At 40.6% G+C, this 20,906-nt stretch overlaps 1 protein-coding gene across 3 annotated transcripts; it reads left to right on the top strand.

The window, feature by feature from the left end:
* Window positions 1–9: 9 nt before the first annotated feature.
* LOC119736005 (zinc finger protein DPF3-like) lies at window positions 10–20,538 on the top strand. Of its 3 annotated transcripts, none has more exons than XM_038209991.1 (9): window positions 10–116; window positions 1,433–1,716; window positions 3,310–3,530; window positions 4,200–4,293; window positions 8,752–8,874; window positions 13,288–13,416; window positions 17,101–17,213; window positions 18,929–19,010; window positions 19,942–20,538. In XM_038209991.1, the coding sequence occupies exons 1-9, from the start codon at window positions 91–93 to the stop codon at window positions 20,046–20,048; spliced, it is 1,179 nt and encodes a 392-aa protein (XP_038065919.1). In that variant the 5' UTR covers window positions 10–90; the 3' UTR covers window positions 20,049–20,538. The 3 variants fall into 3 exon arrangements, with proteins under 3 accessions (XP_038065919.1, XP_038065925.1, XP_038065933.1); XM_038209997.1 differs by having other exon boundaries at window positions 1,433–1,707; window positions 19,942–20,077; XM_038210005.1 differs by lacking the exon at window positions 8,752–8,874 and having other exon boundaries at window positions 19,942–20,077.
* Window positions 20,539–20,906: the final 368 nt, after the last annotated feature.

Raw genomic sequence — 20,906 nt, 5'->3', positions numbered from 1 at the left:
CCAGCGACGCAAGATTATATGTACGTTAGCCATTGGGTATAGTGCCAGTCTGCATCGATTGGAACAAAGACGAGTTCCTTGCGCCTGAAAATGTCAGGCCTTGCTCGCAAAAATGGGTAAGTAACTAAGATATCGTCTATTTTCCACCTTGAAGGATAAATACAGAAAATAAAACTCCTTCTGTATTTGTTTCCCTGCTCTCACGTACCATTGAATGTTTTTAATTCCTTAAACCAAATGCATAGGCCTATCACCACTGATCACAGTATCAGTATCAATTATCATAAACTGGGGAATGATTTTATTGTTTTTTGTTCGTGCTTTATGCATAAAAATAGCTTGACCAGTTATGGTATTACAAATGATGCTCATCTTTCCTTCATTATCAATTTCATGTCTTTGTGTTTGTGGTCATGTTGGTGGAAAAAATGTAGTAGCAAGAGTTCCAGATGCAACGCCACTTCAGCGGTTGCATACAAAGTCTACTCTATGGAGAGTCGACATGGTCAAGGAAATTTTCTAAATATTTCATAACAAAATCCGAATTTTAAATTATGTTTCTTAGGCCCCTACTTATAATAGGCCTAGTTACTTCTAGAAATAGATTCGGAAAAAAATGTTGCAACCTGACGCCACTTTTTTCTTTATACATCATACATGTAACCGTTTTAATATGCCAAGGTGACAACCGAACTAGCAACCAAATGGTTCTCGGACTTTATTTCCTGTTAAATAGAAAAGAAAATGAATTTTATGATGTCTAAGTCTAGGCCTACTGCAATAATAAGTAGAATTGATTAAAAACATTAAAAGTTACCGAAAGAAAAAACTAAACCAGAAGAAAAAGCCGGATTTGATCCTGGGACCTTCGCATGGTGGTAAAGCGTTTAACTAATCCAGCTACCAAAGAGCCCTGGTTGGAAGGGCAGTTATGTTGTATTTGCAATGCCGTAAAGATACATGTACATGTACATGTAGCAGTTGAAAATTGTGTTACGGCTGTCGTAACAATAGCCACTGCGTTTAATATTCACATTGCATTCAATTTCAGCTACATGTAGGCCTGCAGTGTACATACATTGTATATGTACATGTACATGTATGTACTTATGTCTGTGAGCGTGTACATGTAAGTTTTATGAATCACCCCTTCGTAATCATATTCATGCCCTTGCGTACAAAAGCGATAGTCTCCAAACTTTCATCCAATGGCACTATCTGCATGAATCCAGGATCATTCTGTTGAGTAAGCCGTAGGCAGGTTTTGGGCCCTTCCTTTTTTGGAAGGGGGGGGGAGGGGGGGGGTGAGGGGATAGGGGGGCCGGGGATAGGGGGCCCTAGTTCAGTAGTTGTCATGGTTGTGTTTTTCTGAAACAACAAATAAATTGTTTGCTTTGTGTGCGTGTATTTCTTTTTGCTATGGATTATTCAGCGATTATGAGCAGTTTTACCGTGAGGCAACGGAAAATGCTGCCTCATTCAACACACGCCTGGTGGCCGAAAGGAAAATGAGGCTACCGTTCTTGGACTCGCAGACCGGGGTCGCACAGAACAACTGCTTCCTCTGGATGCAGAAGAGGCACCGCTTTCCCGGCCGCCACGAGGGCCAGCTCTACACCTACCCGTCCAGGAGATGGAGGAAGAAGAGGAAACCCCATCATGCACCTCTGGCCGACTCCAGCAACTTGTACGACCCAGTCCCACAGGGTGAGGCAGGCAAGTTGCAGTCCAATACGTATACAGGGGAACGCCGCTATAACAAACATCGCGGGATCCAAAGAAAATGTTTGTAATAACGGTCGTTCGGTGTAGCGATTTTGAGCCGCTGGAGGTTAAAATGGAGTCTGCCGGTTTAGGGCAAGTTCGCGCAAGGACTATAGTTAACCATTGGTCGACTAACGCTTGCCCGAACTCTGTCTAGTCGACGATGGTTAACTACGCTAGTCGACTATTTGGAACCAACCTACTGGGGTTGGTTGCTTCGCTGGTAACCATAGCCGCGCGCGTTCATAACGTACAGCAGGGAGCCAGGATCCAGACGTTTTGCAATGACATTTTGACCAGCGTTCGACTAGAGACGTTCGCACTTTGCTATTAGTGCGCAGGCGTAAGGTACGTCACAAATCAACCACTAGTCGACTAATGGTCCTGGCCCGAACTTGGCCTTAATTAGCGCCCTGTTGTGCTCTACTTGAAGTGGGCCCTCTTTTGACTGGATTTGTTAACTGTTTATATATTTCCCCTTTTTGACGTTTCGACGTACAGAACTGTTTCTTAAACTGTCCTTTTTAAATTTTAACTAATATTTTATTACGAAATTGCTATGAAGTTTATATAAACAGTTGTTTATTTATAAGGCTTCATTTTTGAAGACTGTAGTTTTGTAAATCTGTTGAATTTTTTTTAACAACAATGTTCGGTACGTTGTGTACACAAAAACTGGGAGCCGAGGATGATGTTCGGTATAGCCGAATGTTCGGTATAGCGGTGTTCGGTATAGCAGCGTTCCACTGTAATTGTTGTGCCCCAACTATAGTAATGGCCTCAAAAAACGTAGTCGGGATCGTCCCAAGTATGGTTCAGATCGTCTCGACTATAGTTGGGACAATGCTATGGTTGGGGCATAACATAACCCAAATTTGAAACTATTGTATGTTTAACAGTAGGGCACATCCATTGTCGTGAATCCCTAGGAGAGTCCCCATAAGGCCTTTTCACACTAGAGCCTGTCCACCAGGGTTGAACTCAATCCAGGGTGATCCCAATTAACCTTTGAAATCAATATTGAATAGATGTGAGACATAACATTGACATCACGCTTTGTTTATGGTTTAGGACATGCCTTTGCTACATGTACAGGACCTTGATGTCTCTTGTCCCCACCTGGCTCCCACAAACAAAGCATGACGTCCTGCTGTCTGAGCAGTCACATACATGTACAGTCAAAAAATCAATCCTCTTCCCTGCCATGTCTTTTACACAGGCTAGTCACCAACAGTCAGATCATATTTCAAGCAAGCACTGTGACTAGGTAAATTTAGTCAACAGATAAAAGCAGGCAAGTGTTAGGCACAGCTGGCATATCAATCACCTACAGTCAAAGCATAGCTGCATCGAGTTATATAAACAGTCACAGCCAGTCAATCCTGCTAATATGCATGCTGGGAGCTCTTAGCTGGTAAAAACAGTCACTTGATTGATGTTGACTAAAAGGACAAGTTTGCACGGATTGAACTGGTATGTTTGCGTAGGAGGGTTGAAATAGTCGGTTTCGTTTGTGGTTTACAAAATGTATTCAAAATCAAACAGATGGGATTGAAGTCCCCGAAACTGTACAAGGCGTGTTAAGCGAGACGGATCAGCATCCCGAGGCATCCAGCATGTCCTTGGCAGACAGGGAGCAAGAAGAGCTGTTCCGCGAGATGGAGGCTGTGGACGACATCCCAGATGCCGGAGAGATTGAGAGAAACCACTCGGACGAGAGCGACGAAGATTTTGAGGTCTCCGCACGCAAGAGACGAGGGCGTAAGGTACATGTACATGTATACATGTAGGAACCTGATAGGAACCTGATAGGAAGCTCAAAGGAATCTCATAGGAACCTGACACCTTACAGGAACCTGACAGGAACCTGACAGGAACCTGACAGGAACCTCATATGAACCTCATAGGAACTTCATATGAACCTCATAGGAACCTCATAGGAACCTCATAGGAACCTCATAGGAAACTCACAAATACCTTACAGTGATATGTGCTTTTTTAGAACTATTTTAAATGGTTAATACAATCACTTGGTATTCGAGTTGTTCCTTATCTCTCCACTCAGTCAGTCTGCATGGTCTGGCTGTATTGTGAGCAAGATTTTGTAAAGAATACTTTCATTCGGTGACAGATGGTATGTTTCATTCCACTCGGCTTCCCCTCGTGGAATGGAACAGTCCATCTGTCACCTCATGTAATTATTCTTACCATTGCACTCACAAACATTCATTATTTGTATACTATTCATCCCGTGTTTACTTGTGACCCGACTTGTGATTTGACCTTTAATTAATGCATGGTAGGATAAAACTTTGTGGTGGACCTTTCTTAAATGTAAAGAAGTGAGTTTGCTAATAGGAATTTTGAGGTTTGGAAAGTTGTTTTTGTTCAATGGAATACATTACTTTGGCTTGGCCCTTACATGTACATTCCAGGGTCGAGGAGGTGGTCGGAAGAAGGCAGCTCCAGTAGACACGGAGATGCCCACCTTGCAAGCTGAGGATAAGGAGAAACCGTTTGGCTGCAAAGGTAAATCACTGTCACAGTGGATTATCCGAATACTATGATACATACATTATGCTGGTTGTGTTGCAGTGCTGTGAATCTTTCCCGTCGTCTAAAAAACAAAACTACTTGTGTCTTCGTTTTGTGCACAGATCCCTAAAATAAAAGTTCTGTACCCTTATACGTGTACATGTACATGAATTATCATGATGACCTGGTTTAACCTGTGGTTTGATTAGTGTTGTTCCTTATCCCTAACTCCCTAGGCCTTTTTGCTAGGATGTAGCCTCAATCCTGCAAAATCCTCCAATTGGCCTCATGGAAAAATAGCATATAGCCTCAATCCTGCAAATACCTCCATTATTTCTTGAATATGGTCCATGGAGGGGTGACCACTGCCTGAATCCTGCAAAATCCTCCGGCTATGACTGTCAATAGGTTGAGGCAGAGGCAGTGACATCCTGGAGCAGTGCGGAGGATGTCAAGTATAATCAAGGACTAAATTTAAGCACGGCTGAGCATAAACAACAACACAAGGTCCGGCCCAAGACCTTGACACAGTGCATACTCCGAAATCAGCAACGCACTTTTGCCATGTAACCTTAATCCTGCAAATTCCTCCAATTTGCAAAAAGGATTTTGGAGGATTCAGGGCGGTTAGGGTTAACCCTTGTTAAATCACTTCAGTATTTGAAAAAAAGTAACTCGCCCATGTGTTTTGCACAGCCCTCCAATGTCTGCCACTGTACTTTGGGGGTGAACCACGGTACACTGCAAGAACTGCCAAAGGGTATTGACAGAAAGCTTGGTCATGTTGTGAGGAAACTCTTTGGTCAGCAATATACACAATGAGACCAAAGTAAACAAGTCTGTCATGTCTGTGGTAAAATCGCTTGGTTGGTGAGTCAAACAATCCTCCAGTGCATATGCTGGTGTGCATTGGCATGCACAAACTGATATGCAATAAACTACACCAAAAGTACAAGGGTTAATATCTGAAGCGTGACCAGGCTCTGGTTGAACCGTGGTCAAAGTTTGTGGCAAATGTTATTATTATCGCAGAACAGTCCTGGCTCACTGTTGAACACTGTTATACTCCCGGAGCTAAAGTGTCAGAAATGAGACCGAATTCTATAGCGAGTCAGTGAGACCAATCCAACTCTCATTGTAAACTTTGATAGAACATAGACTATGAGATTTGAAGGTTTGCATGGCGGAAAGATACTAAGACAAGATAAGTTTGCGGTAGCACCATGTGAATAAATCTCTTTTGTGAGTACATGTATGTGTGGTTCTGAAAAGAACCGGAACATAGACTAGTGACATTAGTGTGCCTCTGATAAAAGATATCCAACCATGGTTAACCGCTCTTGTTGATGTTAATATTGTCGGTTTGTTTGACATAAACATGAATTTATATGGAACAATACAACACAAGCAATACAAGAAGCCAGTGGCATTTGCCAGGAATTAACAAAGTGAAGAACAGTAGTATGGTGACGTGATGACCTTCAATTCCAATACCACTGGTTACACAAAGGATATAAATATAATACATGTACATTAGAGTTGGGCGGTTCCAGAATATTTGGAGCCGGTTCCGGTTCCATGTATTGGTGTGTATTGCCGGGTAGTACAGGCACCGGGTACCCTATTGAAGTAAAACCCGGGTACCCGTAAAAGAAACCCCACCCCAAAATTCAAATCCCGGAAGTTGTCTGAAGGGCTTTATAGCTTTACGGTGTAAACTGCGACTTCCGTGAGCGTCATCTGTCGCGCGTCAAAATGCACTTGAACATGAAATCTCTTTTGGTTTTCCATGTAGCCTGGGTTTCGTTTGAAAATTACCCACAATTGGCATTCAAAACCTTTCTTTTTCATTGTCTCAGAAGTTATTAAATAATTTGTAAAGTTGGTCTTCGGTATCCGACCCCATAATCTGGAACCGGTTCCTGACATCAGCGGTCGGTTACACAGCTATCTGGTTCTGATTCACAGCCCTGGTTTCATTTCTTTTTAATTGGCTCTGAGTCAAAATTGGAACCTGGGAAATTTCATGAAAAACATAAGCCCTTGAAATTGCATGTACATGTACTTGTAAAACGTAAATGGTGTCACCTTGTGAAGTTCATGCTCTGTAGTGCCTCAATCAAGAGGTATTTTCGAGGTGCAGTACAAATGTGTGTCCTCTTTCCTGTGAAACTATGGAGATCGTGTTGCAAACAGTAAACTTAGTATTTATTATTATTGATGCTTTGGGTGTGGGTGGACCTGGCTCTTGGTGCTGGAATCTGGTCTGATTGTTCGGGTGCCCACCTCCGAAATGATCCAAGGATCTACTGGGCCCTTGCATGAACATGAATAAATCTGGGGCGCCTTGGTTCTGAAGGTAAAATGACCTTAAAGGGAATATACAACATTTGCAAACATCGAAAAATAAAACTACCAAGTTTTTACAAAATACCTAACTAGGATGTTGGTAAGTGACAGTCACAAGCATTCTGTAAAATTATGGCACCTGGTGTGAAGTCATTTTCAAAAAAATGGTATTTTTGTATACATTTCCAACGGTGGTCGGCCGACCACCGTTGGAAAAACCTAACTATTGTTCAACTACTGCTCCATATTAAACATTTGTTTCAGTTCAAATTGTGTTTGCTATTGGTTAATGTTCATTAATGGGTGCAGGCCAGCCAGACTGGTTCCTTTACCTTTTCCGGCATCTATAAATTGATCCATTTCATCTTTAGTGGAGTCAGGGAACCGGACTACTTGAACAGTTTTTGTTTTTCTTGATTTTTTGAGCATTTTCGGACACAAAACTTCAAACATGTCAGTGTAACAATATTTTGATCTATTATACGAACCCCTCAACTAGTTCATTTCTGAAAATTACAGTGAAAGCCAATGATGTACATTCCCTTTAACGGAAACATGATACAAAAGGCAGACCGACACAATTTATACTACTTTAACTGGGTTCAGTTGTACGGGGTTAATTTGTACATTCCTGAAGCCAAATACTACAGTTTTGGGTGATCATAAAAAGCCCGAAGGCCCGGGCAAAGCCCGGGCCTGGCCTGGCTTTCCAACAGCCAAGCTGCCCAACCACTTCCGGCTTTTCACCTAAGTATCTGTGTGTTGGGAAGATGAACTAAAGTGTCTCCAACTTTATCTGTTGTGCCACATGGAAAGCTATACGATCATGTGTACCCACACTGCGAACTTAATCGTCAACGGTGCAGTTCTTTCTGTTTTTTCAGAGAGATCTTCTATGATGAAATTTTACTTTAGATCTGATACGTACTGGTTTTCCCTAATGTTTGGATGATGTCGTCTACACATATATGTACATGTGGAGGTACCTGCAATCGAATTGAAAACCAACATGAGTGGTAGTGGTGGTTATTTTTTTTTTGTTAACCATCTACATGTACTGGCAGACATACACTGCTGGCTGGAATTCGGGTACCAGAATTTAACTTAAAGGGAATATACAACATTTGCAAACATTGAAAAATAAAACTACCAAGTTTTTACGAAATACCTTACTAGGATGTTGGTAAATGACAGTCTAAAGCATCCTGTAAAATTATGGCACCTGGTGTGAAGTCATTTTCAAGAAAATTGTATTTATGTATACATTTCCAACGGTGGTCGGCCGACCACTGTTGGAAAAACCTAACTATTTTTCAACTGCTGCTCCAAATTTACCTTTTTTCAGTCCAAATTTTGTTTGCTATTGGTTACATGTTCATGAACGGGTGCAGGCCAGCTAGACTGGTTCCCTTACCTTACAATTTTCTGACAACTATAAATTGATCCATTTTAACTTTAGTGGAGTCAGGGAACCAGACTACTTGAACATTCTTGCTTTTCTCGGTTTTTCCAGTATTTCCGAACACAAAACTTCAAACATGTCAGTGTTACAATATTTGGATCTATTATACTAACCCCCCAAATAGTTCATTTCGGAAAATTACAGCAAAAGCCAATGATGTACACTCCCTATAAATATTGCGTTCCGAAAGAGTTTGTTTTTCACATACATGGCAGTTGGTGGTTTGTCATTATCTACAGGTACTACAGTGTAGTAGCTACCCGAGTTAGAGACACACTTGTTGGCTAATAGGCTAAGCAACTCTTGATTTTGTTAATTTGGTACTGTACCGGTAGTATTTTTAAAAATCTAGAAATATACAAACTACAATGGGTAGACTGCTGACTTAATTGTCCACAGAGGTACACTGTATACACAGTTAACCTTGACCTGTTTTTCGTTGCTATACACATAAATCGTTTTGTCAAGGAGGATTAGGATCCTTCTGGAAGTTATTTTTCACAAAAGGAAATTTATCTACAGTGTGCCCAGAATCAACATAGCCTCCCGAACACTTTTTCGGAGGATGAGGAAACCCCCTAGTCTGGGCTTTGCCGTCTGATCAGTTTTGTCCGTACCCCCCTTCTTCCATTAACGCATAGTGTGCGGCAAACGCTACAAGAACAGGCCCGGCTTGAGTTATCACATGAGCCACTACCATCAGGATGTAGAGGCAGGCTCGGACGAGCAGTCCCAACCCTCCCCGTTGGAGCCCACCGAGCCACGTAAGTCAACAACAACAACAGCAGCAACGTCTGCCCACCATCACAACCACTGCTGCTGCCACCCGCACCATTCCAAAAAAAAAAGACCAACTTCCTTTTAAACAAACTGCTTATTAAAAACACCACTAATCGTTGATCGCACCCATGGGTAACCACACGGCTCTCATTTAATTTTTTCTCCGTTTTTTTTTTTTTTTATTTATTTTTTATTATCATCTTGCAGGCAGCTTCTATAATACTCAGCTATTGTTAAATCACATTCATTCCTTCACTGTCTGACAGGACTGGACTTTTTGCTTTGTTTATTAATGGCATGACGTTTCAAGATGGCGGTTGATTTTGTGCAAGCTTTCACTAATCATCTTATACCTGCATGGGAGAGATGTATGCACTTGAATTTGCACTCGGGCACTAACAGTAACACGTAAAATGGATCAGAACTGGTGTAGTGAGTTTAGTATTAAAGATATGGTCCATCATTTGTAATTTGTGCATTTTGTTCGTTTGAAGCAACAAAAGTGTTCAAAATCTAATGAAGGATACTGAACAACTAACCTGATGAAGTTTCAGCTCAGCTTCAGCTGTATATTCCGAGAAAAACAGCATTTTAGGATCTCAATTTCAAATCAAAAGTTGCTGAATCATGTTTTGAATTGGGCCTGAATTCAGCATCCGAGACGCGTTCTCACTGAGCCGATTGCAGCTATACGTGATGTCGCGCACTGATCCGACGAATTATAGCAACCGCGCGTGCGTGTGCGTCGTGCCAACGCTTGGGCGCTCTTCGCGGAATAACAAAACGAACTACTAATTTAATTTTTCCTACGGTGCGTCTTAAGACGCACCGTTGGAAAGGCCTTCTTTCGTTGATTACTTCAAAATGACAGCTTGCCAGAAAGAATAATTTCACAGGGAGTTTTAGTCCCCTTACTATCTTTCAACCAAGTATGTTTTTCAACAATAATTACGCCAGTTACTTTTCGGATGGCTGCAAATGATGGACTATAGCTTTAACCTTTGATGCTCTTCATTTTTTTGAGTAGCTTTTGATGCATGTTATTATGATGCACCGAGGGAGACATGGGTTATGTGGGTTGTCTATGGAACACATCACTATGCATGGTATTCTCTGTCCACACACTTTGTTCACGGGTTCTATCTTTTTGTCAATATGGTTATTTTTAACAATATTTTGTGTTTTGTTTTTAGTCGTTTTGCTTAGAGCAATTTTGACGTGGAAATCCATCAACGTGGTTTGTCTGTGTAGAAGAAACATGTTAAACTACATGTAGTGTTTTGGGTCTTATAAAAAAAAACAATTGTTCTTCAAAAACAATAATAACCTTAAGAAACTCTTAAACAGGGACTGGAATCGAGTACCCACAACAAGGCAATCAGGTCATGTAAGGGTTTTGTTAAATATATTCAGATCTGCACCCAGGATAACCCAGGTTAAAGATAACACATTCAGATCTGCAATCAGGGATATCCAGGGTAAAATCTCACACCTTCAGATTTAAACCCATAATATTGAGGGTTAACTCTCATGCTTTCAGACCTCAACCCAGGGATACACAGGGTAAAATCTAAGACCTTCAGCTTCAGATCAGCACTCAGTCATGTCAGTATCTTGGGTTAAATCTCATGCTTTCAGACTATGCACCCAAGATACCCAGGATAAAATCTCAGACTTTCAGATCAGCACTCAGTATATCCAGGGTTAAATCTCATGCTTTCAGCCTTGCACCCAAGATATCTAGGGTTAAATCTCAAACCGTCACACATTCCATTTCACAAACCTGACACCTTCAGATCTAAACCCATAATATCCAGGGTTAAATCTCATGCTTTCAGACCTGGGTATTTGGTCAGCGGGTATTTGCATAACATGCGGACATTCCCCAATAATCATCGTTCAGAATGTTTAATTGCTCTGACTGCATTTGTAGTTAACTTGCCTGTTGCACTAACACAGATTCTCTACTATAACTTGCGATTGTTTATTCATAGTTTGTTTTAACAGAGTACATGTACATGTACATTTTCCTCTGGTGGTGCTGTATACAGATTTATCTTCAAGTAAACTTGAATCCTCGATCCTGATTGGTCGATCCATGGCAACAAGCCGTGCTACATGTAACCATGTAGCATGGCCTCGGTCCATACCGCACTCCGCGTATTCCGCTGTTCCAAGATGCAAGCGACATTCCAGTTGCATACGCTAAACTGCTGAATGTTCTTGTAAAACGTGCTCGTTCCAACTGTACTGCGCGTCAAGTTTGCTTGAAGATAAATTCGTTATCACGCTCACGCTCGTGGAACACAGAAAATGTAGTGCGTCTGTGTCCCACACAGACGCACTACATTATTCCGTGTTCCACTCGCACTCGCGGGATAACTTATAATATACATGTACATTTTGTAATTGAGCAAGGAGATGGTTTAATATATTAGTCAATAACAGAAAGAATAAGTTTTAATGAGTAAGTTTTTATCCCCCTAGCTTTTAAGCCAAGAATGGGGATCTTGCTGTCATATGAAAAGTCAGACTTCAATCTCAACCAAACTTGGTGACAATTAATCTTTGGGTAGGGGGACTTAAGATGACTCGAGACGTTTGAGGTCAAAGGTCATCTAGTGGGCAAATGAGGTCATTGCTGTTTTTGGAAAGGTAAACTGAAAAGTGCTGTCATATGAAAAGTCTGACTTCACTCTCAACCAAACTTGGTGACATAGGGGGACTTCAGACGTACATTTGTGTGTGTAAGATAACTTCAGCCATTTGAAGTCAAAGGTCATCTAGGGGTCAAATGAGGTCACTGTTGATGTTGGTTAGGTACACTGAAAAGTGTGCTTACTAAATGACTGTATAGATACTGCCAGCATGCCCGGGAGATCGCGCAAGTTGAACTTGCAGTATTTTTCTTAGTTACGTGTCCAAATAGAATGATAAGGCATGTTTTTGAGGTCCTGGGCCTGCAATTCTGCTCTTTTCCAGTTAATTAATTGTTCCCTTTTCGGCCCTATAAATTAAATAGATGATTGTTTGTGCAATTTGTTTCTGAAAAAAACTGGCCAAGCTGCAGAGACTAAATAAGCTATTCTAAATTGAAGAATTAAAAGCCAGCAGATTACCCTTTAAAACTGATGTCACCTACATGTACATGTACATGTACCTGCAATATTGCAGATGTTGGTATCAATATTACGGGAACATGGATAACATTGAAACATGATAATCAAATATCTTTACATGGAAATACATGTAGCTTAATAGCAAACCTAACTGGTACTAACTCATGACAAATATGATAACTAACGTCCTCAACTCACTACATGTAGCTTTACATGTATAACCTCAAACGACACCTGCTGAAGCAACAAACTTTAGCTCAACATTAAATCACATTTGTTGAACCATGTATTACGAGTCAGTATTCAGAGTCGTATGTAAAACCCTTTGAAACCCATTAGGTGAAGGGTTATAAAGTGTTTAAGTAACTGAGTCATTACAGCACTGTTGAGAGCAGTGAAGCGTGACCGAATCCACCCTTGTGCCCTGAGCTTAACCACACAAAAGAATTGTGCAGGGATTTGAAGTGTTATCCATACTCTACAGAAGATAACAGGTACCTCAAGGGTGTGGATGGTAACTCTTGGCAAAAAAAAAAAAGTTTTGCGAAACTTGAAGGGTCTTGATTGAAGTGCAGGAGACTGGGAGGTTTAATCTGTATATAAAGAGTTAAAAAGAACACGATTCATCGTGATGGTGTAGGTACATCCTTTAGCAAGAGAATATTATTTATTTTTATTCTACAAATTTGACAAGCAGATTTATAGGAAGGGTTCACGTGGGGCGTAGCTTTGGGCTTAAATCACAAGCCAGCATTTCACACTCGTGTATTTATTGTCCAAAAGTGGTTCACAGTTAATCTTGAAACTGAAATTAAAAACTGGATAAAAAAAAAATTGCTTACGTCCCGTGCACACGAGGATGAAGGAAATCAGCAGGGCTCCTTTCCGCACAAGTAGAAAATGGTAACCGTGTGCTTCGGCGTGTGATGATTTGAGGGGCTTTTCTAAATATAAAAGCGACAAATCCTCAACAAATTGAAAGAAAATGACCCGACTGTTTGTAGCCCTGTACATTTTCAATGGACCGCTTTCACTTTTCGCCGCCAGACCCATTTATGCGCCTGGAAGCATAATTATGAATTGATTAGTAAAAAAAATCTTTTAAGTAACATTTGAATTCAATCACAAGTTTCGAACATGTACAATGTAGGTTACACAAAGTGAGGAAGGACTAGTAATAGCTTGTGGAATTACTTACGACTGGATGACGTGTGAGTGACATGTGAGGACTTGATTCGACTCTTCTCAAACCGTAACGTTTTTGTGAATTTGTTATAGCCAAGAAGAAAATGATCAAGGGGATTGCTGAGCCCAACAACTACTGTGACTTCTGCCTGGGGGACACCTATAGGAACAAAGAGGGCACCCAGGAGGAACTGGTATCCTGCGCAGACTGTGGCAGATCAGGTAGGCAATCAGCTGGTAACCGCATCAGGTTTGGGTTTTTGTGTTTGTGATAATTGAAGTGGTGTTGTAGGGTTCAGTTTGAATCGTGAATCGAGAATTTTATGAGCCGACAAATGGAACGCTTGTTGTGTTTTGTTCTGTCGACCACGAAATCTACAAGTAAAGTACATATTTGATGGTTTGGGATTTGTTTCTGGTAAATTTAGCTCTGAAACAGTTGTTAATAAACAATCAAATAATATGGCACCATTGAATAGATATCAGGTAATAGAGGTTGTCCCACAAAAACACTAACAGTCGAAAACCAATTAATAAAGTTATTATTGCATATGTGGGTTTTGGAATATTTTCAAATAATAAGCATTAAAGTCAGATAACTAGTCTACCATACAAACTTTATTTCGTTCCAATCGATGCATTGGAACAAACACTATGCTTCATTGAACTCAAGAGTTGAAAATTGTCTTGGACCACTTTCCTTGAAAGTGAGAAAGTGCAGTCAGAGAAGCACACAAAGGATTTACTTCCTTTGTTCAAGAGTAACGTTTGACTTACATGTACATGTACATGTACACACATTCTACCAGCTTCGATCTATAAAATTGATTAATATAAAAAGTGGCCCAAGTGGTTTTCAAGTCCCGTATTGTGATTGCTGTATCTTCTGAGCAAAACATCCTAATGGAACCAACTAAAAAGCATTTGGAAGACCAATTATTCATCTCAGCAATACATGAGACACGATTTTGAAAACTACCCCCACTTTTCTGAAAACATGCCTGATTCGACTGTTAGGTTTTTTTGTGGGACAACCTGTGCTGGAAATGAAAGTGCATGATTCTGTGCAAAATGGTTCAAAGGGAAACATAATGGAAGGCCCTATGTTACAACTGATAATGTAGTAACCAACTGATAATGTATCACCAACCGATAATGTCACACAAATTGACCGATGCTGTATCACTAACCGATAATGTAACAGAAATTGACCGATAGTGTAGTAAATGTTACTACACTATCGGTCAATATTTGTTACATTATCGGTTAAGACCGATAACGTAACACCAATTGACTGATACTAGTGTAGTACATGTTTACTATACTATCGGTCAATTTCTGTTACATTATCGGTTAGTGATACAGTATCGGTCAATTTGTGTGACATTGTCGGTTGGTGATACATTATCCGTTGGTTACTACATTATTAGTTGTAACACCCTATCATCCATATGTAGCGAGTGGTAATATTTGAATGGACTCTTATGGCATTTATGATACCGTTTCAAGCCGCTTGTGAAATGTGCTATTTAGAATGTCTTGGCTTGATTTAAAGAGCGCCCTCTGTTGAATGCGATTCCACCAGCTGCAGGCTAAATTGGGATAAACAGATAAATTGGGTAATTATGCGAATCAGGTTAACATGTTTAAAGTTTATGCCTGTCAGCAGTAAAGTAGGTTCACGTTCTTGTGGTAACACATGTGCATTATCTAAGTGAATGGTGGCGTCCACTTGTTCAAATGTCTGAAAACAAATGAATCAGTCACTGTATAAGACATCTTTGCCTGCCAGCTGCCAGATTAGAATCAACAGAGGGCGTCCTTTTTGTTAGGGTATCGCTTAAAAGCATAATCTGTACACGATGCATGCTAGCATTTTCAGCAGTCTTTTGACTGAGCACTCTATGTTGTGAGGTACGGTAGAAGTCAGCATGGCATTATTTTGTAACCAAGTTTTATTTCCCCCTTAATGTTGGCTGGTCGTGTGTGGCTAAAACATTGTGCTCATGTTATTCATGGTTGACCAACATGAATACCATGTGCATGATGCCTGTCCTACATGTACAATATTGTTGCAGTGACAAAGTGACTATTTGACGAGGTCTATTCCCTTGTGCAGAAATCTTACTAAGGATAAGGTCAATTAACTCATTCACAGTATATACATTTCTAAATAAGACGTTGATTTAATTGTGACAAGAATTTTTTTAAAGATATTTGACAATACATGTTTTAGTTATGGTTTGACCATCGCGCAAACACACGGCAAATGTTAACTGTTTCAACTCCAGGTTCAATTGTTCCGTACGTGTAATATATTTTTTTTGCAGGATTTAAACCGAAAGACCACAGTTGTACTTTTTTTTTAAGCCATGTTGGCAAATGTTGAATCCGACTTCCATTTTACCAGGAACGTGCTTATCGTCAGGTGCGCTCCACGAGACAAATAGTTTCCACGCACATTGTACCATGAAGTGACATATCATTCATATCCTTTGCACACATGATTAGTCAGTTGGTGGTGTGGTACCGGTAACTGCCAGTATCAAAAAATATGTGCATGTACATCACTTTGTGGTGCAACTGATGATATGCATCAAACTTCGGGTAAAATTGTAGTTGAAATGATGGAAAACTGTCAAAGGGTGTGTTCAGTCCAGGCATGCAACTTTTCCTCGGATCAGCTGATTTCCTCTTGTTTGACTTCCCATGTGTGCCATTGAAAATACAAAAACACTGTACAAAGTCATGGAAAGATTTGAATTTCCTCTTTTTTTTTTAAGTTCCCAGTTGCATGCCTGTCAGTTTGGGCAGACCTCTGATGAGATGTGTTGAACCAAGAACATGAAGAAATCCTTGTTGTAGTCGAATCCATGACAAGTCTTTTCAAAAGTCCAGTCACAAATCCCTTCATAACTCCAGTCACAAATCCTCTCGCAAGTCCAGTCACAAATCCTCTCACAAATCCTCTCACAAGTCAAGACGAAAGTAAAGGGGAGGAACAATGACAAAGGAATGCGTTTATCACAGTTCATTTGAATAGCGTGTGACTTTGCTTGAGACAGGACTTGGGATGGACTTGTGATGGACAGTGTTGTAGTCGAGACCATCACAAGACCATTCACAAATGACAAGACCAGTCACGAGTAACAGTGGATGAACAATAACAAAGGAATGCCTTCGTCACAGCTCATTTGAATAGCTTGTGACATGAATAAGCCACTTGCGTGTTAGATTTGAATAAAATCTGGAACGCTGACTTAATACAATGCTTTGCACGTTTTAACCTAGCATTCTCCCGACCAAAGAGACTGTTACTATATCACGCGATTCGGGGCAAGCCTTATGCTAGCAACCCCCAGCTCCGGCATGGTCTGGTGTCTTTGTGCCATTCTCACCCATTGTGAACGATGTATTGGTGCTGAGCGTCTCTTACGTAACTATGCAAGAGCTTGCCCCAAATCATGTGATTAGCAACAGTGTCTTTGGTCTGGAGAATTCACAGTTAAAATGTGCCAAGCATTCTGAGCAAGTCATTGTACCAGACGTTTTTCAAATGTAAATCCCAAAGGGTATAGGTTACACGCAAATGGCTTATTGAGACTGGAGGTCTTGTGTTGGTCTTGTGATAGTCTTGCAGGGTCTCGACTACAACACTGGTGATTGACTCAACGACAACGCTGGAAGAAATAGTACAGTTTGCGTGTATGACCAACGACTGCAAGGTGCACTGTACCCCTTTGCGCACCCAAGCCCCCCCCCCCCCTCCTCCCTCCTCCCCTCCCCCAACATACGCACATACACTCACCCCAGAGGTTTCAAAGTCTTGGTCACAGTCTTGGCTTGAAAGTCTATCATCACTCGCTTTATACCTCTTCATGTTGTTCCCTCACATGTTGTTCACAGGCCATCCGTCCTGCCTCCAATTCACTGAAAACATCACGGCCAAAGTCAAGAGCTACCGTTGGCAGTGCATTGAATGCAAGTCCTGCGGCTTGTGCGGTACATCAGATAATGATGTAAGTCTTACCCTTGTTCCCTTCCTAGATAAAGCTGATCAATCTTAAGATTTAGGTTTTTGTTACTGAGCAAGTGAAACTTTCTCACAATACGTATTTGTCTTACAAAGTAAGGACAAAACAGAGTGCTTTCTCTTTTAGTTATCCACACAGTAATTGCTGTGAAATTTTATGAATAATTCAGTTCAAGTAATTTCATCCTCATTTGCCATAATAACCCTCAAATTTCTTCCAGTGTGCCGCTGGGAAGTTAAACTAATGTTCAGCATTCAAAACACATACATGCACATGTAGGTAAAACTGGTTGTACTCAAAGGCCAAATTTAACGGAGCGTTATCCACACAAGAATTGCTGTGAGATTTTATGAATAATTCAATTCAAGTAATTTCATCCCGACTGCCAAAATAACCCTGAAATTTCTTCCAGTGTGTCGCTGGGAAATTCAAATAATTGTCAGCATTCAAAACACATACATGCCCATGTCGGTAAACTGGTTGTAAGCAAAGGCCACATTTAACAAAGCGTCATGCAAAACCATTTCACCACTTGCCTCTCTCAAAGTATTTTCGGTGGTACAGTACAATGTATATTCCCCAAACCATCCATTTCGTCTTCCTTCACCCGTTTTCGTCCATCCCTATTTGTTTTTTTGTGTGGCCAAAACAAAGCGAAACTGAAAGCTTGATCGGCATCACATGAACATACCCTTTTTGCAATCTCCACTGAGGTCAAGAGATATCCAATTCGAGGTCAAGAGGTTAAAGGTCAAGGCAGGTGACCCCATAAAACGAGACAGCAGTTTTTGTTGTATGTTTACCTACATGTTAGTCCAATGAAATGTTTTACAAAATGCAATTTTTTGGATTGTAGCAATATTTAAATGGGCCATGACATGAAGTTTACTTGGGAACAAATTTTGTGCAACTTTCTACTCCTCTGAAATGTATGGAAACTATTTGACATCCCTTTTTGGTTAATCCTATTGAAAAGTGCACTTCTTTGAACATTAGAAATTGTCCATGCTTTTCCTGACTAATGAGGGCACTGTTGCAGTGATATCATTTCAGGAAGACACGGTTCAGTTTAGGGGTTGTCTGTTCAAATTGTGAGCCCCAAATTTGCTCAATGAAAACATTTGGGAGAAAACTTTGATCACTGGCCGACTTTCAGGTACTGAAACAATGAATCATCAAAGACAAGAAAATTTACGACAGCAAAATATCCAAAATTCTGGCAATTTTGGTGCTGAAATAGCTGTAACATTGAGGTTTCTGCCTGAAATGACATCACACTTTTGCTCATGACTACGCAAATTTTCATTAGCATAAAAACCAAAAAGACAGCAAAATGCTCTTAAAATTGGCAAAATGAAAATTGAAAATACGGTTAAATGGGACACAAAGGTGCATTTAAAAGGACTGCATGAAAAAAAAAAAAAATGTCGCATGGACCCTTTAAACTTACATGTACATGTATGTCTGCAACCTTGGGTACATATCTGTTTATACCCTCAGTAATGGCATTGTAATAGCGCCCTCATTTGTTCCAGAATAAGGCCTATTCTGTCTGATTGCATATTGCTGTTCTGTTGTTTGAGTGTGTTGCATAACTGGCAATATATGTGCATGCTTGAAGACTGTCTGGCTGACAACCTTTTGCCAAATAAGTCTAAAGTTGTTCATTTGTATTTTTGTTTTGTTTTTAATGTTCTCAGGATCAGCTGCTGTTTTGTGACGACTGCGATCGAGGCTACCACATGTACTGCCTCAAACCCCCCATGTCCGCCCCACCAGAAGGTATGTCTCATTCTTTGTACATGTAACGGTATGTTCTTTTTGAAAGGAGGACCTGTTTCATGACCGAACAACATCATACATAAACAGCTGTCGAAAGTGCTGTTATCATCCTCGTCCAATATGTTTCAATTAATTTTTAAAAATACGCAGTTACGCCAAATTTGTGTCTTTATATATTTTTTATGACTTGTTTTATTTATACTATATAAATAAGGCATGTCATACCAACTGTTGCATCACCTTTATCTGCTTGACCCAGTTTATTTATTTATTTATTTATTTATTTATTATCGGGCAAACAAGATAAAAAGATAAAAATATTAAAAACAAACAGGCCCGAGGATTTCCCAAAAGCGAAACAAATCACTATTTAAAGGGATCTCCAGCAATGATGGATGTAGTTCATACCATACATGTACATGTTCTTGAGATAACATTCTACATGTACATACGTGCATTTAAACTGTCTTATGCCATTATGCTTCCGCTTTTTCAGGGGTGTGAAATCTCAGCTTTAAAGCTGATTTCAGCTTTTTTTGTTTTGGATTTCAGCTTTTTTTTCCTCACTTGCTGTGTACAAAAGTATAGAAGATTTCAAAAGTTCAGCTTTTTTACACCTTTCTCAGTTGTTTTCAGCTATTTTATCAGTGGTCACTCACACCCCTGGCTTTTAAAGAATTAAATAAGAAATTCTGACTAAAATGCCTCGTGACTTTGTCACTCAGCATGTATAGTCTCCAAACAGTTTGCAGTGTGGCTTGGCTGCTCAGTCAAACGCCCGAGACACAATGGCCTTATCAAAAGGCGTATGCATTCAAACTCATATCCAGAGGTGGCGCCATGCCTTCAGAAGTGGATTCCTGTAGTTGTTACCAGATTAGACTGTAAATAATACATGATGTATATTCATGTGTTCTTTTCTGTCTTGTAGGATCCTGGATATGTGATCTGTGCGTGACACCACCGCCGGCACCCCAGCCTCCACAGACTGAAGCCAGCCAGCCGCCCAACCCAGAAGAGACTAGCATGATGAACTAGTATCTGAGTATTCAAGCCGGTTCAGTATCTCGATGAACTAGTCCAAGTCAAAGGTCATTCAGGATAAGGTTATTTGCGATGTTACGTGATGGTACTCGATTTGCCCATTCTGCCCGTAATTAACGTGCGAGTTTCGTGCGATCATCTCCTTGCGCGTTCACGCACCTTAGAGGAGCGTTCGATTTCGAATGACCAGTGACCTAGATCGCAGTTGAAATACCGAACTGGCCTATTTACACAGGGTGCTGTCTATACTGCGTCTAGCAGTTACCAGTTTGTAAATTCCCCTGTATACATCAAGATGTGATGGTGTTCAGTTTGGGATATAATCGCAGCAGATGAATGTACACAGATCTGTAGGGGGGATGTTGGCAGGGGTAACCAAATATGCAATCTGCAGTTGTTCATGTTATGGGCTCTGTGCGCCAACAGGAGAGGGCGCTTTTTAACACTTTAGGGAGCCCCATGGACGGGACACACCACACGCGCGCATACTGGTTCGCAGTACTTGTGCGCCGAGCCCATGCAAACACAATAGAAAGGTTGCCCCTATATTAACGTTGGAGCACAACAAGCAAAGTGTAGCTCAGACTTTTGGCAACTCTGTAGTTACTTTAGATCGAGAATTTCCCTGCAGTGTTGTTACTGCCGAGAAATTCCATGAATCTGCACGGCTACATGGCGGATTGTTTTATCCCGATCTTTATATGTGCAGTTGTGTACTGAATTGGCTTGTACCATGTAAATAAGCTTTTAATAGTGCACTTTAAATGGAACCAGCATTGCTGGGGTTTTGGGTAACAATTTGAGATTTCCTTTAACCCTCCGAGCAGCTTACCAAAAAAAAATCACACCGTG

The sequence above is a fragment of the Patiria miniata genome, unplaced genomic scaffold (assembly GCF_015706575.1).
Source record: "Patiria miniata isolate m_02_andy unplaced genomic scaffold, ASM1570657v1 HiC_scaffold_10, whole genome shotgun sequence".
In the NCBI taxonomy this organism is placed as follows: Eukaryota; Metazoa; Echinodermata; class Asteroidea; order Valvatida; family Asterinidae; genus Patiria; species Patiria miniata.
Note: the sequence above shows the minus strand (reverse complement) of the source record. Positions and strands in the feature narration are given on the sequence as shown.